This window comes from Coregonus clupeaformis, chromosome 12 (genome assembly GCF_020615455.1).
Source record: "Coregonus clupeaformis isolate EN_2021a chromosome 12, ASM2061545v1, whole genome shotgun sequence".
Classification (NCBI taxonomy): Eukaryota; Metazoa; Chordata; class Actinopteri; order Salmoniformes; family Salmonidae; genus Coregonus; species Coregonus clupeaformis.
In genome coordinates, this window is record NC_059203.1 from 2990867 (window position 1) to 3011422 (window position 20556).

The 20556-nt window shown below is 44.9% G+C and overlaps 1 protein-coding gene across 3 annotated transcripts in view; it reads right to left on the reverse strand.

The window, feature by feature from the left end:
• slc12a5a (solute carrier family 12 member 5a) overlaps nt 1-20556 on the reverse strand; it is a 302630-nt gene that overhangs the window by 67521 nt on the left and 214553 nt on the right. For all 3 annotated transcript variants that reach the window (XM_041891976.2, XM_041891975.2, XM_041891977.2), the window contains exons 2-3: nt 10923-11020; nt 8155-8295 (exon numbers count right to left, since the gene is read on the reverse strand). In XM_041891976.2, the coding sequence (XP_041747910.1) occupies nt 8155-8295; nt 10923-11020 (239 nt within the window). The remainder of the gene's footprint in view (nt 1-8154; nt 8296-10922; nt 11021-20556) is intronic.

Consider the following 20556-nt stretch of genomic DNA (forward strand, 5'->3'; position numbering starts at 1 on the left):
ACCGGTTTTTGCTTTGTCATTATGGGGTATTGTGTGTAGAGTGGAGAGAAATATGGACTCAACACAACTCAAATGTTATTCGTCATATGCTTCGTAAACAACAGGTGTACACTAACAGTGTTCCTCTTGTCCAGGCGGAAAAGGGCAGTGTGGAGTGCAATATATCTGTTGGAACGGTATGCGAATTGGAGTGGATCCAGGGTGTCTGGGATGATGATGTGAGCCATGACCAGCCTTTCGAAGCATTTCATGGCTATAGACGTGAGTGCTACGGGGCGATAGTCATTTAGACAGGTTACCTTGGCGTTCTTGGGCACAAGGACTATGGTGGTCTGCTTGAAGCATGTAGGTCAGGGCTCCCCCTAGTGGCGGTGATTGTATTGTTGGACATAAAAGACTGTAAAAACATCAGCAAATCAGTCAAGTGATTTTAATTTTGGAAATCTGTTCCAAAGTATTCCCACGCATAATAGAGAGATATCTGTGATCGTATATAAATGTAAGCAAAGTTTGAAATTATTATATTTTAGTCAAATATTATATCTGTTTGGGCTTCTTATGGTCAATTATGTCCCAGCCCCCTGACCATCCACACAATAAAAAATCTGCCTGCGGCTGAATCTAGTTGATGATCCCTGATGTAGGTATTACAGACTGGGTCAGGGAGAGGTTGAAAATGTCAGAAGACACTAGCTGTCAGCGCATGCTCAGAGTACGTGTCCTGGTAATCCGTTTGGCCCTGTGGATGTTAACCTGTTTAAAGGTCTTACATCGGCTATGGAGAGCATGATCACACAGTCGTCCGGAACAGCTCTCATGCATGGTTCAGTGTTGCTTGCCTCGAGCCGAGCATAGAAGGCATTTAGCTCATCTGGTAGGCTTGTGTCACTGTGCAGCTTGTGGCTGGGTTTCCCTTTGTAATCCGTGATAGTGTGCAAGCCCTGCTGCCACATCCGACGAGCGTCAGAGCTTAGTCCTGTATTGATGCTTTGCCTGTGTGATGGTTAGTCGGAGGCCGTAGCGGGATTTCTTATAAGCGTCCAGATTAGTGTCCCGCTCCTTGAAAGCGGCAGCTCTAGACTTTAGTTGAGTGTGGATGTTGCCCGTAATCCATGGCTTCTGGTTGGGATATGTAAATACGTACGGTCACTGTGTGGAAGACGTCGTCGATGCACTTATTAATGAAGCAGGTGACTGATGTGGTAAACTTGTCAATGCCATCGGATGAATCCCAGAACATATTCCAGTCTGTGGTAGCGAAACAGTCCTGTAGCTTAGCATCCGCTTCATCTGACCATTTCCGTATTGAGCGAGACACTGGTACTTCCTGTTTGAGTTTTTGCTTGTAAGCCGGAATCAGGAGGATAGAGTTATGGTGAGATTTGCCAAACAGAGGTTGAGGGAGAGCTTTGTATGCGTCTCTGTGTGTGGAGTAAAGGTGATCTAGAGTTTTTTCGCCTCTAGTTGCACACGTGACATGCTGGTAGAAATGAGGTAAAACGGATTTCAGTTTTCCTGTATTAAAATCAACAACCACTAGGAGCGTCGCCTCTGGATGAGCATTTTCTTGTTTGCTTATGGCCCTATTGCCAGCATTGGTTTGTGGTGGTAAATAGACGGCTATGAAAAATATAGATGAAAACTCTCTTGGTAAATAGTATGGTCTACAGCTTATCATGAGGTACTCAGCTGAACCTTGAGACTTCTTTAATATTAGAGATTGCGCACCTGCTGTTGTTAACAAAGAGGCACACACCTCCTCTCTTGAGATGACCTGATGCTGCCTTTCTGTCCTGCCGATGCATAGAAAAAACCAGCTAGATGTATATTATCCAAGTCCTTGTTCAGCCACCACTCTGTGAATTGTAGGATATTACAGTTCTTCAGGTCCCATTGATAGGATAGTCTTGGAGCTCATCCAGTACGTTTGCCAATAGAATGAAGGGTAGAGACGGTTTATGCACTTGCCGAAGCAGTTTCGTCAGCCTCTCTTACGCTGCCTTTTTCTTTTCTGTGTTTCAGGTATTAGGGCCTGGTCTGGGTTGAGCAGTATGTCCTGCTCTTCCGACTCGTTGAAGTAGAAATCTTCATTCAAATAGAAATTAGTGATCGCTGTTCTGATGTCCAGAAGCTTAGTTCGGTCATAGGAAACGATGGTGGAAACATTATCTACAAAAAAGTTAAGAACAGTGAAATTTTAAAAAAATAATAATAATTATGCAATGCAGCTCATCTCATCTATTCTCATCTATGACTGGAAGTAGTTACGTGACTTAAAGGCGCTGCATGGTCAATCTGACGTCTGCATTGGCTGTGCAGCATTTACGGCGATACGGCCTCTGCAGGAGTCAGGCCATTCATACTTCTTGCGAGCGAGCACAGATGCTGTACCTCGACTTCTAATTCAATAAAAGTGTTGAGGTGCAAGGAGAGGTGTGTGGAGACATGGGATGGGGGTGGTGGGGAATGGGGAACGGGGGGGCTAGGAGCTTGTAATGCCATCTTCACGCTCTGTCGGCCAGACAGGAACTGACAGGGCTAATGTGTTTCAGCTCAGGTGGGCTGAATTATTAAAGAGGGGGAGAGAGAGAGGAAACAAGGCACCAAATATCTCCCTCCGAATGTATGCCGATGGGTATGGATTAACCTGCGGCATGTTTGTGTGTGTGTGTGTGTGTGTGTGTGTGTGTGTGTGTGGGAGCGGAGAGACAGAGGGGTAGGGGAAGGAGGAGAGAGAGGAGAGAGAGGAGAGAGAGGAGAGAGAGGAGGAGGGTGAGGAGGGTGTGTATGTCTATGTGAGTGTGTGAGAGAGACATAGAGAGAAAGAAGAGAAGGGAGATGAGAGAGAGAGAGAGAGAGAGAGAGAGAGAGAGAGAGAGAGAGAGAGAGAGAGAGAGAGAGAGAGAGAGAGAGAGCAAGAGAGAGAGAGAGAGAGAGAGACTCTCCCTTCTCTCTTTAGAAGCCCCAGTATGGCATTAATATTCACGGTGGTAGCCTCGCAAAGTTTGTATCTTGAATAATGTTGCTTTGTGTTATACTACAGTTGTGTCTGCAGTTTGACAGTGTTTGTTCATGGGTAGTAAAGGTACCTGCCTATGTCTATATGTGAATGTGTGTCATTTAGCCAATTATCTAGGCAGAACATTCAGTCCAACATCCCATTTACTTCCTTACTTACTGGACATTCCCATGGGGACCAAATGCTTAGTAAATGGGCCTTCCTGTTTGCTGGAATATTCTGGTGCTGCTACAAGAAATCCATGAAGACTGTTTGGTTTTAACCACACTTTTAGTTTGCTAAGTAGGGACACACGTACGCTTTGAATTCTCCACTTAGCTCGATTATCAACACTGTCAAACTGCAGACAACTGTAGTATAACAAAAAGCAACATTATTCAAGATACAAACTTTGCGAGGCTACCACCGTGAATATTAATGCCATACTGGGGCTTCTAACGAGAGAAGGGAGAGGCATCGTAAAACACATGACCTGGAAGGGAAACACCATAGAAACTCAGACGGGAAAAGCCTCCACAGATCGGCAGAACGGTTTCCATCTTAACCCCGACAACCTCCAGACTGTTCCCTGATGTCGCACGGTATTAAAACCCTCTAATCTGTCTTTTCACACTGCGCCATATGAAATGCTCTGGCTGCCATACTTGAGGGGCTGCTGATGAAGGAGAGAGAGAGAGGAAAGAGGAGAGGCGAGAGAAAGGGATCGCTGTCGGAATGATAAAATGCCATTGGCTACGTTAATGAAAAGCCTCTCGTGGTGATGGGGAGATTGCCTTTGGAATGGACCTCTGATTGGAGAAGCAGCTGCTTGGCGTAGCGAGCAGGCTAATTAAGTATCGAAGGGCTGGGGAAGGCGACACGGGAAAGATTAGCCCCTTCCGCCTGGCGATAGCGTTGGAGGAGTACTGAATCCGATATATAGAGGGAAAAGTAGCAAGGACCTTACAGAGGGACAGGTGACATCCAGATAGAAGGGACCTTACAGAGAGACAGGTGACATCCAAGTAAAGGGACCTTACAGAGAGACAGGTGACATCCAGGTAGAAGGAACCATACAGAGGGACAGGTGACATCCAGATAGAAGGAACCATACAGAGAGACAGGTGACATCCAGGTAGAAGGAACCATACAGAGAGACAGGTGACATCCAGATAGAAGGAACCATACAGAGAGACAGGTGACATCCAGATAGAAGGAACCATACAGAGAGACAGGTGACATCCAGATAGAATGAACCATACAGAGAGACAGGTGACATCCAGGTAGAAGGAACCATACAGAGAGACAGGTGACATCCAGGTAGAAGGAACCATACAGAGAGACAGGTGACATCCAGATAGAAGGAACCATACAGAGAGACAGGTGACATCCAGGTAGAAGGAACCATACAGAGAGACAGGTGACATCCAGGTAGAAGGAACCATACAGAGAGACAGGTGACATCCAGGTAGAAGGAACCATACAGAGAGACAGGTGACATCCAGATAGAAGGAACTATACAGAGAGACAGGTGACATCCAGGTAGAAGGAACCATACAGAGAGACAGGTGACATCCAGGTAGAAGGAACCATACAGAGAGACAGGTGACATCCAGATAGAAGGAACCATACAGAGAGACAGGTGACATCCAGATAGAAGGAACCATACAGAGAGACAGGTGACATCCAGATAGAAGGAACCTTACAGAGAGACAGGTGACATCCAGATAGAAGGAACCATACAGAGAGACAGGTGACATCCAGGTAGAAGGAACCATACAGAGAGACAGGTGACATCCAGGTAGAAGGAACCATACAGAGAGACAGGTGACATCCAGATAGAAGGAACCATACAGAGAGACAGGTGACATCCAGGTAGAAGGAACCTTACAGAGGGACAGGTGACATCCAGATAGAAAGGAACCTTACAGAGGGACAGGTGACATCCAGGTAGAAGGAACCATACAACCATACAGAGAGACAGGTGACATCCAGGTAGAAGGAACCTTACAGAGGGACAGGTGACATCCAGATAGAAGGAACCATACAGAGGGACAGGTGACATCCAGGTAGAAGGAACCATACAGAGAGACAGGTGACATCCAGGTAGAAGGAACCTTACAGAGGGACAGGTGACATCCAGATAGAAGGAACCATACAGAGAGACAGGTGACATCCAGGTAGAAGGAACCATACAGAGAGACAGGTGACATCCAGATAGAAGGAACTATACAGAGAGACAGGTGACATCCAGGTAGAAGGAACCATACAGAGAGACAGGTGACATCCAGGTAGAAGGAACCATACAGAGAGACAGGTGACATCCAGATAGAAGGAACCATACAGAGAGACAGGTGACATCCAGATAGAAGGAACCATACAGAGAGACAGGTGACATCCAGGTAGAAGGAACCTTACAGAGAGACAGGTGACATCCAGATAGAAGGAACCATACAGAGAGACAGGTGACATCCAGATAGAAGGAACCATACAGAGAGACAGGTGACATCCAGATAGAAGGAACCATACAGAGAGACAGGTGACATCCAGGTAGAAGGAACCATACAGAGAGACAGGTGACATCCAGGTAGAAGGAACCATACAGAGAGACAGGTGACATCCAGATAGAAGGAACCATACAGAGAGACAGGTGACATCCAGGTAGAAGGAACCTTACAGAGGGACAGGTGACATCCAGATAGAAAGGAACCTTACAGAGGGACAGGTGACATCCAGGTAGAAGGAACCATACAACCATACAGAGAGACAGGTGACATCCAGGTAGAAGGAACCTTACAGAGGGACAGGTGACATCCAGATAGAAGGAACCATACAGAGGGACAGGTGACATCCAGGTAGAAGGAACTATACAGAGAGACAGGTGACATCCAGGTAGAAGGAACCTTACAGAGAGACAGGTGACATCCAGGTAGAAGGAACCATACAGAGAGACAGGTGACATCCAGGTAGAAGGAACCATACAGAGGGACAGGTGACATCCAGGTAGAAGGAACCATACAGAGAGACAGGTGACATCCAGGTAGAAGGAACCATACAGAGAGACAGGTGACATCCAGGTAGAAGGAACCATACAGAGGGACAGGTGACATCCAGGTAGAAGGACTGAAAGAAGGAGCAAGGTAAACAGGGAGCCTGGAAAAAGAACCAAGAATGAAATAAATAAAGAAACCAAAACAGAAATAGATGAGGAAAAACCCAGGGTGAAAAGGTCTTGAGTCAGGCTCTTAACTAGGCAGGTCTGTTAGGCGACTCTCCTCGTTGGGCAGACACTGAGACAGCCCAGGGTCAAAATTCACTGAGGGCTGTCATCTGGGAGACAGATCAGGCATTCCCACATGGTTGACTGGCAACGCTTGGACACTTCTCTGACAACATAACACAACACTGTCACAGCGAACCTCAGCGGAGACCAGCATGCAGTAAACAGAATTTGCTATCGACCAACACGGACTGTGTTACATATCTGACAAAGCCATATGTTTACACTCCAGTCTCTGAGTAAAAGGCTTTCACTGTCCATTGCCATAACACAACCATCATACAGTAAGGTCCAACATTATTATTATTGATAAAGATGAGCAAAAAAGACTGTATAAAATAAATAATACTAATACTGAGCTATGTATGTATGCTCATAAAAACAAATATATATATATATATATTATTTTATAGTAATACAAATGCTCAGAGAAATATATTTTTTTTTATCAAGTAATACAACAAAATCTCAGAAAGATAGGGGTCAACATTATTGGCACCCCTGTTTTCAATACCTTTCAATACCACACCTTGCAAGGATAATGGCACTGAGCCTTTTTCTCAAATGTTTTATGAGATTGGAGAACAAATTGGGAGGGATCTTAAACATTCTTCTATACAGAATCTGTCCAGCTCCTTGATATCCTTTGTCTGCACTTATGGACTGCTCTCTTCAATTCAAACCATAGATTTTCAATGGGGTTCAAGTCCGGAGACTGAGACGGCCATTTCAAAATGTTGATTTTGTGGTGAATTAAACATTTATTTGTGGATTTTTATGTGTGCTTGGGGTTATTGTCTTGCTGGAAGATCCACTTCAGGCCAAGTTTCAGCCTCCTGGCATAATTTAGGACCTGACTGTAGGTGTGCATTACCTGTTATGGAGAAGACATATTTTTTACTTTAACTGAAAAGTACCTTCACAGGTCACAGTGTACATGGACCTGACTGATTGGTTTTGTGTTTTACGTGCCTGGCGGATCAGTGATCAGTGCTGTGGTACTTGCTATTTTACGGGTCTGACTGACCAGCGCTATTTTACAGGTTTGACTGACCAGCGCTGTGTTATGGCTGAACAGTGCTGTGTTACGGGTCTGATTGACCAGTGCTGTGTTACAGGTCTGACCAGTGCTGTGTTACGGGTCTGATTGACCAGTGCTGTGTTACGGGTCTGATTGACCAGTGCTGTGTTACAGGTCTGACCAGTGCTGTGTTACGGGTCTGATTGACCAGTGCTGTGTTATGGGTCTGACCAGTGCTGTGTTACGGGTCTGATTGACCAGCGCTGTGTTATGGGTCTGACCAGTGCTGTGTTACGGGTCTGATTGACCAGTGCTGTGTTACAGGTCTGACCAGTGCTGTGTTACGGGTCTGATTGACCAGTGCTGTGTTACAGGTCTGACCAGTGCTGTGTTACAGGTCTGATTGACCAGTGCTGGGTTATGGGTCTGATTGACCAGTGCTGGGTTATGGGTCTGATTGACCAGTGCTGGGTTATGGGTCTGATTGACCAGTGCTGGGTTACAGGTCTGACCAGTGCTGGGTTATGGGTCTGATTGACCAGTGCTGGGTTACAGGTCTGACCAGTGCTGTGTTACAGGTCTGACCAGTGCTGTGTTACGGGTCTGACCAGTGCTGTGTTACGGGTCTGATTGACCAGTGCTGGGTTATTTACATTTTAGTCATTTAGCAGACGCTCTTATCCAGAGCGACTTACATGAGCAATTAGGGTTAAGTGCCTTGCTCAAGGGCACATCGACAGATTTTTCACCTAGTCGGCTCGGGGATTAGAACCAGCGACCTTTCGGTTACTGGCACAACGCTCTTAACCACTAAGCTACCTGCCGCCCCATGGGTCTGATTGACCAGTGCTGTACCTTGATAGGTTTCTTCTTCTTTTTGTCTTCCTCCTCATTGTCTGCCTCCTCCTCGTGCTCCTTGCTGCCCTGGGGGAGGCTGGAGTAGTTGGCCAGGCTACTGATCATGGTTGATACCATGGGACTGGTCTCCATCTCCTCCTGCAGAGTGCATTGACACACACAGGATAACATAGCAAATGGTCAATTCCATATTATACACTAGGTGGTTCGAGCCCTGAATGCTGATTGGCTGACAGCCGTGGTATATCAGAACACGGGTATGACAAAACATGTATTTTTACTGCTCTAATCACGTTGGTAACGTTTATAATAGCAATAAGGCTCCTCTGGGGTTTGTGGTATATGGCCAATATACCACGGCTAAGGGCTGTATCCAGGCACTCCACGTTGCGTCATGCATATACCACACCCTCGAGGGCCTTATTGCTTAAATAAAACATTACTGTAGCAGGCAATGTAGTGAGCATATTGATGCAAAATGGATGCCTTTACATATCTGAGGTGGTGCCACATAATGTCAAATCAAATAAAATTGTATTTGTCACATACGCCGAATACAACAGGTGTAGACCTTACCGTGAAATGCTTACTTACAAGCCCTTAACCAACAATGCAGTTAAGAAAATAGAGTTAAGAAAATATTTACAAAATAAAATAAAGTAACACAATAAAATAACAATAACGAGGCTATATACAGGGGGTACCGGTAACCGAGTCAATGTGCGGGGGTACAGGTTAGTCGAGGTAATTGAGGTAATTTGTACATGTAGGCAGGGGTAAAGTGACTATGCATAGATAATAAACAGTGAGTAGCAGCAGTGTAAAAACAAAGGGGGGGGGGGGTCAATGCAAATAGTCTGGGTGGCCATTTGATTAATTGTTCAGCAGTCTTATGGCTTGGGAGTAGAAGTTGTTAAGGAGCCTTTTGGACCTAGACTTGGCGCTCCGGTACCGCTTGCCGTGCAGTAGCAGAGAGAACAGTCTATGACTTGGGTCACTGGAGTCTTTGACAATTTTTGGGCCTTCCTCTGACACACCGCCTAGTATAGAGGTCCTGGATGGCAGGAAGCTTGGCCCCAGTGATGTACTTGGCTGTACGCACTACCCTCTGTAGCGCCTTATGGTCAGCTGCTGAGCAGTTGCTATATCAGGCGGTGATGCAACCGGTCAGGATGTTCACGATGGTGCAGCTGTAGAACTTTTTGAGGATCTGGGGACCCATGCCAAATCTTTTCAGTCTCCTGAGGGGGAATAGGCGTTGTCGTGCCCTCTTCGCGACTGTCTTGGTGTGTTTGGACCATGATAGTTTGTTGGTGATGTGGACACCAAGGAACTTGAAGCTCTCGACCCGCTCCACTACTGCCCCGTCAATGAGAATGGAGGCGTGTTCGGCCCTCCTTTTCTTGTAGTTCACGATCAGCTCCTTTGTCTTGATCTCGTTGAGGGAGAGGTTGTTGTCCTGGCACCACACTGGCAGGTCTCTGACCTCCTCCCTGTAGGCTGTCTCATCGTTGTTGGTGATCAGGCCTACCACCGTTGTGTCATCAGTAAACTTAATGATGGTGTTGAAGTCGTGGGTGAACAGGGAGTACAGGAGGGGAATAAGCACGCACCCCTGAGGGGCCCCCATGTTGAGGATCAGCGTGGCAGATGTGTTGTTGCCTACCCTTACCACCTGGGGGCGGCCCGTCAGGAAGTCCAGGATCCAGTTGCAGAGGGAGGTGTCTAGTGATGAGCTTTGTGGACACTATGGTGTTGAACGCAGAGCTGTAGTCAATGAACAGCATTCTCACATAGGTGTTCCTTTTGTCCAGGTGGGAAAGGACAGTGTGGAGTGCAATTGAGATTGCATCATCTGTGGATCTGTTGGGGCGGTATGCGAATTGGAGTGGGTCTAGGGTTTCCTGGATGATGGTGTTGATGTGAGCCATGACCAGCCTTTTAAAGCACTTCATGGCTACCTACGTGAGTGCTACAGGGCGGTAGTCATTTAGGCAGGCTACCTTCGCATTCTTGGGCACAGGGACTATGGTGGTCTGCTTGAAACATGTAGGTATTACCGACTCGGTCAGGGAGAGGTTGAAAATGTCAGTGAAGACACTTGCCAGTTGGTCCGCGCATGCTCTGAGTACATGTCCTTGTAATCCGTCTGGCCCCGCGGCCTTCTGAATGTTGACCTGTTTAAAGATCTTGCTCACATCGGCTATGGAGAGCGTGATCACACAGTCGTCCGGAACAGCTGGTGCTCTCATGCATGCTTCAGTGTTGCTTGCCTCGAAGCAAGTGGGAAGCAATGTGTAAGATATAAAATGTGCACTATGAATACAAACTATATAATACAGTAACAAACCACTCTTAATTCCCTTTGAGATATACAAAAATTACACTTGGCTTTTCTGTAGCGGTTTGGAAATGTGCTTGTATTAACCTGAGGTTTTCCCTTACCCTTCAAACAGTAATTACCCTCATTAATCGATGTCAGGGACCTTATTCAATCACTTGCTGAACCGTGTGTGTGTGTGTGTGTGTGTGTGTGTGTGTGTGTGTGTGTGTGTGTGTGTGTGTGTGTGTGTGCCTACAAATTGCCTACAAATTGCAGTCTCACAGGCAGGACCATCCTCTGGTCATCACAGCCTTGATTTGTGTTGCACATGCATGAGTAAATGTGTGTGTGTCTGTCTGTGCATGTGTGTGTGTGTATGTGTGTGTGTGTGTGCGTGTCTGTCTGTGCATGTGTGTATGTGTGTGTGTGTGCGTATACATACCTCAAACAGAGCCATATGTTTGCCGTCGTATTGCTGGCTCTTCTCCGCAGCATCACTGCTGTTGATGAAAGGGCTGCTTTCTTTGGGGTTTCCATCACCTGGAAGAAGAAACACAAAACCTTCAGATGGGTTGAAATACAATGCGTCCCTGTTGTATTCAATACTTAAAATGCACAATGCTAATTTTGCTCAACTGTGTCTTTATGAATAAACAGAAGCCGTTGCCCCTCAGAGCATAATTCCCTAAACAAGTGACCCTGAACAGCCAACTAATGTGATGTCATGCTTTGGGACTGCAAGGCTTTGAGCGAGATTGATAGCCTGAGTTAAGCGCTCACTTAAAAAAAACACAAGTCCACAAAGTTTCACACTCGCATGCCTGTCAGTCGAAACTTGCAAGGACAACCTTCCCTGAAACACATATATTCATTACATATCTAAAATCAAAACCAGGGCGAAATTACGAAACACTTGAAAATCCCTCTGTTTGCGATGCTGTTGTTTACAACACTATGGCACAAACATAGCCTATATCTGCCTTCTCTCCCCCTCCAGCCCTTCTCTAAGATGGCAGATTGCGCTCCCTCTCGCCTGAGGTCATGTCTTTTAGTGAGGTCGAGGCAGCCATGTGCGCTAACTGCATACCCCCTCTGTACTCTTCTCTCTCTATGGGGTTATGAAGGAGAGAGGGGGTTATGACAGACAGAGAGAGGGGGTTATGAGAGACAGAGAGAGGGGGTTATGAGAGAAGGAGAGAGGGGGTTATGAGAGAAGGAGAGAGGGGGTTATGAGAGAAGGAGAGAGGGGGGTTATGAGAGAAGGAGAGAGGGGGTTATGAGAGAAGGAGAGAGGGGGTTATGACAGACAGAGAGAAGGGGGTTATGACAGACAGAGAGAGGGGGTTATGAGAGAAAGAGAGAGGGGGTTATGAGAGAAGGAGAGAGGGGGGTTATGACAGACAGAGAGAGGGGGTTGTGAGAGATGGAGAGAGGGGGGTTATGAGAGACAGAGAGAGGGGGTTATGAGAGAAGGAGAGAGGGGGTTATGACAGACAGAGAGAGGGGGTTATGACAGACAGAGAGAGGGGGTTATGAGAGAAGGAGAGAGGGGGTTATGACAGACAGAGAGAAGGGGTTATGACAGACAGAGAGAGGGGGTTATGAGAGAAGGAGAGAGGGGGTTATGAGAGAAGGAGAGAGGGGGTTATGACAGACAGAGAGAAGGGGTTATGACAGACAGAGAGAAGGGGTTATGACAGACAGAGAGAGGGGGTTATGAGAGATGGAGAGAGGGGTTATGACAGACAGAGAGAGGGGGTTATGAGAGAAGGAGAGAGGGGGGTTATGAGAGAAGGAGAGAGGGGGTTATGAGAGAAGGAGAGAGGGGGTTATGAGAGAAGGAGAGAGGGGGTTATGACAGACAGAGAGAGGGGGTTATGAGAGACAGAGAGAGGGGGTTATGAGAGAAGGAGAGAGGGGGTTATGAGAGAAGGAGATAGGGGGTTATGACAGACAGAGAGAGGGGGTTATGAGAGATGGAGAGAGGGGGGTTATGAGAGATGGAGAGAGGGGGGTTATGAGAGAAGGAGAGAGGGGGTTATGCCAGACAGAGAGGGGGGGTTATGAGAGATGGAGAGAGGGGGTTATTAGAGAAGGAGAGAGGGGGTTATGAGAGAAGGAGAGAGGGGGTTATGAGAGACAGAGAGAGGGGGTTATGACAGACAGAGAGAGGGGGTTATGAGAGACAGAGAGAAAGGGTTATGACAGACAGAGAGAAGGGGTTATGACAGACAGAGAGAGGGGGTTATGAGAGAAGGAGAGAGGGGGTTATGAGAGACAGAGAGAGGGGGTTATGACAGACAGAGAGAGGGGGTTATGAGAGACAGAGAGAAGGGGTTATGAGAGAAGGAGAGAGGGGGTTATGAGAGATGGACAAATCAAATCAAATCAAATTGTATTTGTCAAATACATGTGTTTAGCAGATGTTATTGCGGGTGTAGCGAAATGCTTGTGCTTCTAGCTCCGTCAGTGCAGTAATATCTAACAAGTAATATCTAACAATTTCACAACATATACCTATACAAACAAATCTAGTAAGGAATGGAATTTAAGAATATATACATATATGGACAAGCAATGACAGAGCGGCATGGACTAAGAGAGGGAGATAGAAAAAACAGAGACAGAAAGAGGGAGAGATGGAAAGAAAGACAAGAAGAGAGAAACAGATAGAGAGATAGACAGATAGAGAGTGAGACAGAGTAGTGAGAGAGAGAGAGAGAGAGAGAGAGAGAGAGAGAGAGAGAGAGAGAGAGATGATCTCTGACCGCATATATTATTGAAGACTATTAAAATAATATTAAAGAATACTAAAAGCTTGTGAAGTATTACAGTTCCAGCTCACATCGACCCACACCCAGCCAAAAATACATGCTCTGTTTAAAAGGTAGAGGGGGTACACTTCCCAGTTATGAGGTTTGCATCTAATTGTAGTATAAAATGAATGATTAAGTATAATAATACTTTTGTGAAGATAACAATGTGATTTTAGCATTCTAGATGAGATGATTGTTTTCCATATTGATTTGTTCTCAGTCAGTGGCCACGCCCAGATGAGCACAAACATGATGGAACGCCCCTTTTACCCCGAGTGCATAAAAAGCCGAAATTCACCTCAGACCGGCAGACGTGAAGCGTGAGCTAAACGTTACAAAATGGTTTAAAACTACAACTCCATTACCAAAGGAAGACCAGCAGACGTGAAGCGTGAGCTAAACGTTGCAAATGGTTGAATTTCTACCAGACCAGAAAGATCAGAAAACGTGAGACGTTAGTCCACATGTTTGAAATGGAGAAACTATGAAACTCTCAACCTCTACATGAGGTGAAGAAGAAGACAATGCACTAGACCTTATCATTTCAGTCTGCAGCTGGCATGTATAGTCGTCTAGAGAACTTTCACTAAAGACATGAGAAAGAGGACAATCCCTCTCAGACAACCGCTGGTACATCTGAAGTATCCATTCTAACCAGCACTACGACCAGAAACTCTACCAAGGACATTGGGATCTCTGGTGGGCAAACCAGAGTCCTACATCATCAACTTAACTATCGAGGACAGCTACACGTAAATACATGTTGCATTTCTAATCCGAATGAGCGTTATTAAGGTGCATAAGTATTATGATTACTGTGAGCATAGTTTCCAAATAAACCACGATAGTTTGAATCTCTGTCTCTCCCTTCCATTCTGACCCCCCCACTACCCAAGCATTCATGCTAATGTTAGTCCAGTCCACTAGGGACCTGTTTTCATTGTATTAAGTTAGTAATCAAAAACCTATATGTTTTTGTATTGTTTTATTATTTAGTTAGTTAGTAAATAAATGATTAAGCCAATTTGTGTATTGCTGATTCATCAATAAGGTTAGGGTTCTTGCAGGTTCAAGGATTATGCGACGTTCAGAATGAGACTGATAAGAGGTAATTATTTAATAAGTGACTGTTATCGATATATAACATATATATCTTCTAAGAGTTTAATTCGGGAGATGGTAACTCGTTAAACAACTTCTTCCGTGGTGCCCCAAATTCCTAATGAGTTAATTGTTACATGATTAATTTAATCGAGTGACAATTAAACATAGTTAGGTGATTCGATAAATAACAGTTATACATTAAAGTAAGTCACGTCACGACATTGTATAGAAATCAAGTCCCACACACACATCCACACGCACATCCACACACAAAGATTTAGGCTGTTCCCTCGGATCCAAAGCCAGGTCATTAACACTCCTCTAGGATCCAAAGCCCAGGTCATTAAGACTCCCCTACGATCCAAAGCCCAGGTCATTAAGACTCCTCTAGGATCCAAAGCCCAGGTCATTAAGACTCCTCTAGGATCCAAAGCCCAGGTCATTAAGACTCCTCTAGGATCCAAAGCCCAGGTCATTAAGACTCCCCTACGATCCAAAGACCAGGTCATTAACACTCCTCTTGGATCCAAAGCCCAGGTCATTAAGACTCCTCTAGGATCCAAAGCCAGGTCATTAAGACTCCTCTTGGATCCAAAGCCCAGGTCACTAAGACTCATCTAGGATCAAAAGCCCAGGTCATTTGATATTTTGTTGTACAGCCTGGCAGCCTTCCTTAAATTATCAAAAAGGGACAACTTGAGTCATGCTTGAACAGTGTTGTGTTTGGCAGGGTAATATATCCTAAAGGTGAGTGTTCCACACAACTCTCATATCATTTATCTCTCCCTGGCCCATGTCTCCTGCTAGTTAATTAATTGAAGTGCCAACATCAAAGGAACAATGATGAATTTATGAAAATAAGTGAAGGTCCTCAAAGACATCCTGCTTTTTTTCTTTGACCAACCTCTTCCTGTCCATGTAGACTGTACCGATCACTTAAAGAGGCCATCAGCAAGTACTTTGTGAACCAAGCTTTCACATTGGTGGAAGAATACAGTCCCTGTTTAGTACAGCTCTGAAATGTAATTTCTCAAAAGTAAAATGTCACTAACGGTCCCATTGATGATGCACTCACTATTCCAAATGTAAGTTACAGAGTATGATATGGTGCTGCATAAGGTAAATCATGTTTCATAATACAATCAAATAAACTGCATACTGAAATCCCTATGAAGATGATGTCACAGTGCTTGATTGATTGAAGAAGCTCATCACTATTCCCAAACTTGGAATGTATGGCATATACACTACCAGTCAAAAGTTTGGACACACCTCCTCATTCAAGGGTTTTTCTTTATTTTTACTATTTTCTACATTGTAGAATAATAGTGAAGATATCAAAACTATGAAATAACATATATGGAATCATGTAGTAACCAAAAAAGTGTTAAACAAATCAAAATATAGGTCGAGAGCCATGCGTCCTCCAAAACACGACTCTGCCAAGTCGCACTGCTTCTTGACACACTGCTCGCTTAACCCGGAAGCCAGCCGCACCAATGTGTTGGAGGAAACACCGTCCAGCTGGTGACTGAAGTCAGCTTGCAGGCGCCCGGCCCACCACAAGGAGTCGCTAGAGCGTGATTGGACAAGGAAATCCCGATCGGCCAAACCCTCCCCTAACCCGGACGACGCTGGGCCAATTGTGCGCCGCCTTAGACTTCTGCACCACTCGGGAGGCCCTCTGGAGCAGGTTTACATCAAGGATCTCTCTGTACTTTGCTCCGTTCAGCTTTGGCTCGATCCTGACTAGTCTCCCAGTCCCTGCCGCTGCCACCACCATGCTTCACTGTAGGGATGGTGCCAGGTTTCCTCCAGACGTGACGCTTGGCATTCAGGCCAAAGAGTTCAATCTTGGTTTCATCAGACCAGAGAATCTTGTTTCTCATGGTCTGAGAGTCTTTAGGTGCCTTTTGGCAAACTCCAAGCAGGCTGTCATGTGCCTTTTACTAAGGAGTGGCTTCTGTCTGGCCACTCTACCATAAATGCCTGATTGGTGGAGTGCTGCAGAGATGGTTGTCCTTCTGGATGGTTCTCCCATCTCCACAGAGGAACTCTAGAACTCTGTCAGAGTGAACATCGGGTTCTTGGTCACCTCTCTGACCAAGGCCCTTCTCTCCCGATTGCTCAAATCATCTCCAATCAATTGAATTTACCACAGGTGGACAACAATCAAGTTGTATTCACATCTCAAGGATGATCAATGGAAACAGGATACACCTGAGCTCAATTTCGAGTTGAATAGCAAAGGGTCAGAATACATATGTAAATAAGGTATTTCTGTTTTTTATTTTGAATACATTTGTATTGTACTTACTTACAATATACTGTATAAGGTATATTCTATATCATAATATAATTAGGAAACCACCTTATTGAAATCTCCTATATATCCCTGTGACGTCACAGACAGCGCTAAGCAGCAGACCGGTCAGCGGAGTGACTTTCCCATGATTACTTATTAATGGGTGACGAGGCGTCTGGCGCGTCACCACTCGAGAGCATGTCATGTCCCTGGCAGGGGCCTCCTGGAGATTTTCTGTCACTTGGAGACCCCTGGAGAATCCTCCCCTCCCTCCCTCCCCATCCTCCCCTGTCTCCATTTCCCATACTGCCAGTCAATGTCACCGCCGCTTCTTTAACTACATCTTGGTTAAATGGCTCTGTGAGTTGGCATGTAATTCCATTTCAGCAGATATCAATGAATAGATGATGTAACCTTAAGTGGAGAGGGATTCTGAATATTTGTACATTTTTGGTAGGCTATATAAGCAATAATGCCCTAGGCGGTGTGGTATACGTATGGCCAATATACCATGGCTAAGTTCTAAGGCACGACGCGAAGTGCAGTGCCTGGATACAGCCCTTAGCTGTGGTATATTGGCCTACCAAAAATGCACAAATAGACATAACCCTAGTGAAAGTGGATATAGCTTTAGGGGTCTCCTTACAGAGCCATAAGATTGAATGTTGACACTATCAGAGTGCTAAGTGGAGTCCACTTACGGTGTGTGCCGGCGGGTTTCAGGGTCAATTCCCTCGCAATCCCAGGCAATTCAGGGATTGAATTGCACTTCGTATGGAGAGATGCCATGTTCAATTCAACAGACAGGATTTGAAATGGAACTGACCCCCAACTCTGGGTTCCAGGTTAATATTGGCACTGGCCCAAAGTTTTTCCCCGTTATAGTGCATGGCCAAATTGCTTAAGTTCATGTGCATTAGCTATCTCATCCTTTCTCCCCTCTAGCTATCTCATCCTTTCTCCCCTCTAGCTATCTCATCATTGCTCCCCTCTAGCTACCTCATCATTGCTCCCCTCTAGCTACCTCATCATTGCTCCCCTCTAGCTACCTCATCATTGCTCCCCTCTAGCTATCTCATCATTGCTCCCCTCTAGCTATCTCATCATTGCTCCCCTCTAGCTACCTCATCATTGCTCCCCTCTAGCTATCTCGTCATTGCTCCCCACTAGCTATCTCATCCTTTCTCCCCTCTAGCTACCTCATCATTGCTCCCCTCTAGCTACCTCATCATTGCTCCCCTCTAGCTATCTCATCATTCCTCCCCTCTAGCTACCTCATCATTGCTCCCCTCTAGCTATCTCATCATTGCTCCCCTCTAGCTATCTCATCCTTTCTCCCCTCTAGCTACCTCATCATTGCTCCCCTCTAGCTACCTCATCATTGCTCCCCTCAAGATACATCATCATTCCTCCCCTCAAGCTACCTCATCATTCTTCCTCATTCGTCCCATCTAGCTACCCTAGCTAGCACATTTGGTTCCTTGGAAGTTGTGGGAATGTACATCTTTGATTTCCCATTGGTTCTGGGAACAAAGCCATTCGTTTCCTGACCGATAAAACTGATTTTTTTTTAAACGTGAACATTTTTGCCTGTTCTGGGAATGTAAATGTTTAGGTTGCAGGGAGGTTCTGACATTGTTTAACTATGGTTCCATGAATGTTTTACTGGGAAGTTTTATTAACGTTCTAAGAAAATACAGAAATTATAGGTTATTATGAGGTTTTTGAGTAACTTCCTTAAAACATTTCAATAAGACTGCTAGCTTAGGTTAACTGTTTTGAACTCAAAGAACAGATAGGATACATTGAATTGCATTTGCCTAGGCATTAATCATGTAAACACATTTATTTTTATTGTGACACGGCATCAGTGAGATTTGAACATATGATCTTCTGTTTTCTATCCATGGAATTAGTCCACTGCGACCACCAGGATGGAGCTAGCATGCAATGTTTTGTATTACTCAAACAAAGCTGTTAATTTTTGTCTAGTAAACAAACAGAACCCATTTCTAAGGAAACACGCCCTCATTAAGATCAGGTGTGGCCAATTAGTGGGCGCGGCCAACACACCTGAAAACAATAAACAAGATAGAGATAGTTTTGTTGATGCTGAGAATGCATATACACAGTGGGGAGAACAAGTATTTGATACACTGCCGATTTTGCAGGTTTTCCTACTTACAAAGCATGTAGAGGTCTGTAATCTGGTCTGATCAAATACTTATGTCATGCAATAAAATGCAAATTAATTACTTAAAAATCATACAATGTGATTTTCTGGATTTTTGTTTTAGATTCTGTCTCTCATAGTTGAAGTGTACCTATGATAAAAATTACAGACATCTACATGCTTTGTAAGTAGGAAAACCTGCAAAATCGGCAGTGTATCAAATACTTGTTCTCCCCACTGTATATGTTTTTAAATAACATTCTTAGAACGTTACTTATGTTTCTTGTGGTTTTTATGGAAAGTTTTCTTAATGTTCTGAGAACATGACTTTAAATAGAACCATGAGGAAACCTGTAGGAAACGTTATGCTGAAGCATTGACATTCCAATAGAAGAACTTTGTTTCTTAACGTTCTCTGAACTATTTGAGAACATTCCCTATGTCAAACCAGTTGGAGAACGTTCCTAGAACATTACCAAAAAATTTAATTAAATGTAACCATGTTTGAACTTTTAGGAAACGTTCTGTTAAAGTAATGAAATACCAAGAAAATAACGTTATTTTGTCAAGTTCCTTAAATGAGCTGAGAATGTTCCAAAGCTAGGCAACTATCCTGCACCATTCCCAGAACATTCTGGGAAGGTCATATGCAAAATAACCATAGGACAACCACACTCTCACCAAGCTCTAAGAAACACGGTTCTCAGAATGTTACAGTATGTGCACGCTGGGTACCTCATCCATTCCTCCCCTTTAGCTCAGCCCAGAGGTGTTCTGCTCCCTGCTCATCCTTGTGCCATAATGGAGCTGTGGGTTCTTTCGACGCAGTGACCCAGATTGCTACAACAGTAGGTATAAGGTGAATGATGTCCGGTCAGCATTACTATGCAGTCTTTACTGTAGTATTCAAGTGGGTGCAGACTATAGAATGCGAGTCTAAGGTGGCCGTCAGTGCTAGCTATTGCGCTCAGCGAAACTTGTCAGATCGGTGGAAACCCAAACTGGGCACATTTCTGCTTTCAACATTAAAGGGCCTATACAGTGAACTATGCACATGTATGTGAATGAATGCTATGGAGCCAAAAATAACAACATTTACTCTATTAAGCATTTAAACGTTTTGAATTTGTGAGGATGAATACAAGGATTCAAAGAAATACAAGGCTGTTTAATTGATTGACGGACATGACAGTCTGGAGTGGTCCAAAAGCAAACCATCACTGTCACTTAACCAACACTAGGCTATTTGAACACACACTGACACACAAAGGCATGGCTACACACACCCACACAGGGTCATAAATAGATACAGTATGTAGCTAATCTCTCTCTCGCTTACTCCCTCTCTCTTCTTCTCTCTGTCTCACACACACATCCACTGACACACACACATCCACTGACACACACACATCCACTGACACACACACATCCACTGACACACACACATCTACTGACCCACACGTGTTATATTGTCACATTTCCAGTGAACATACAATACTACAAATTATAACAATGCAACAATGCTCCCGTCTCGATCAGACTATTGACAGAACAAAGCAATTTACACTTGTGGAAACCAAGCAAGCCCTCCCCACATTATTATCAGTATGCCAGTGCTCCAGATGAATATGGATTTTAATGCATCTCCGCCACGAAAGTTACGCCTTTGACACAGCCG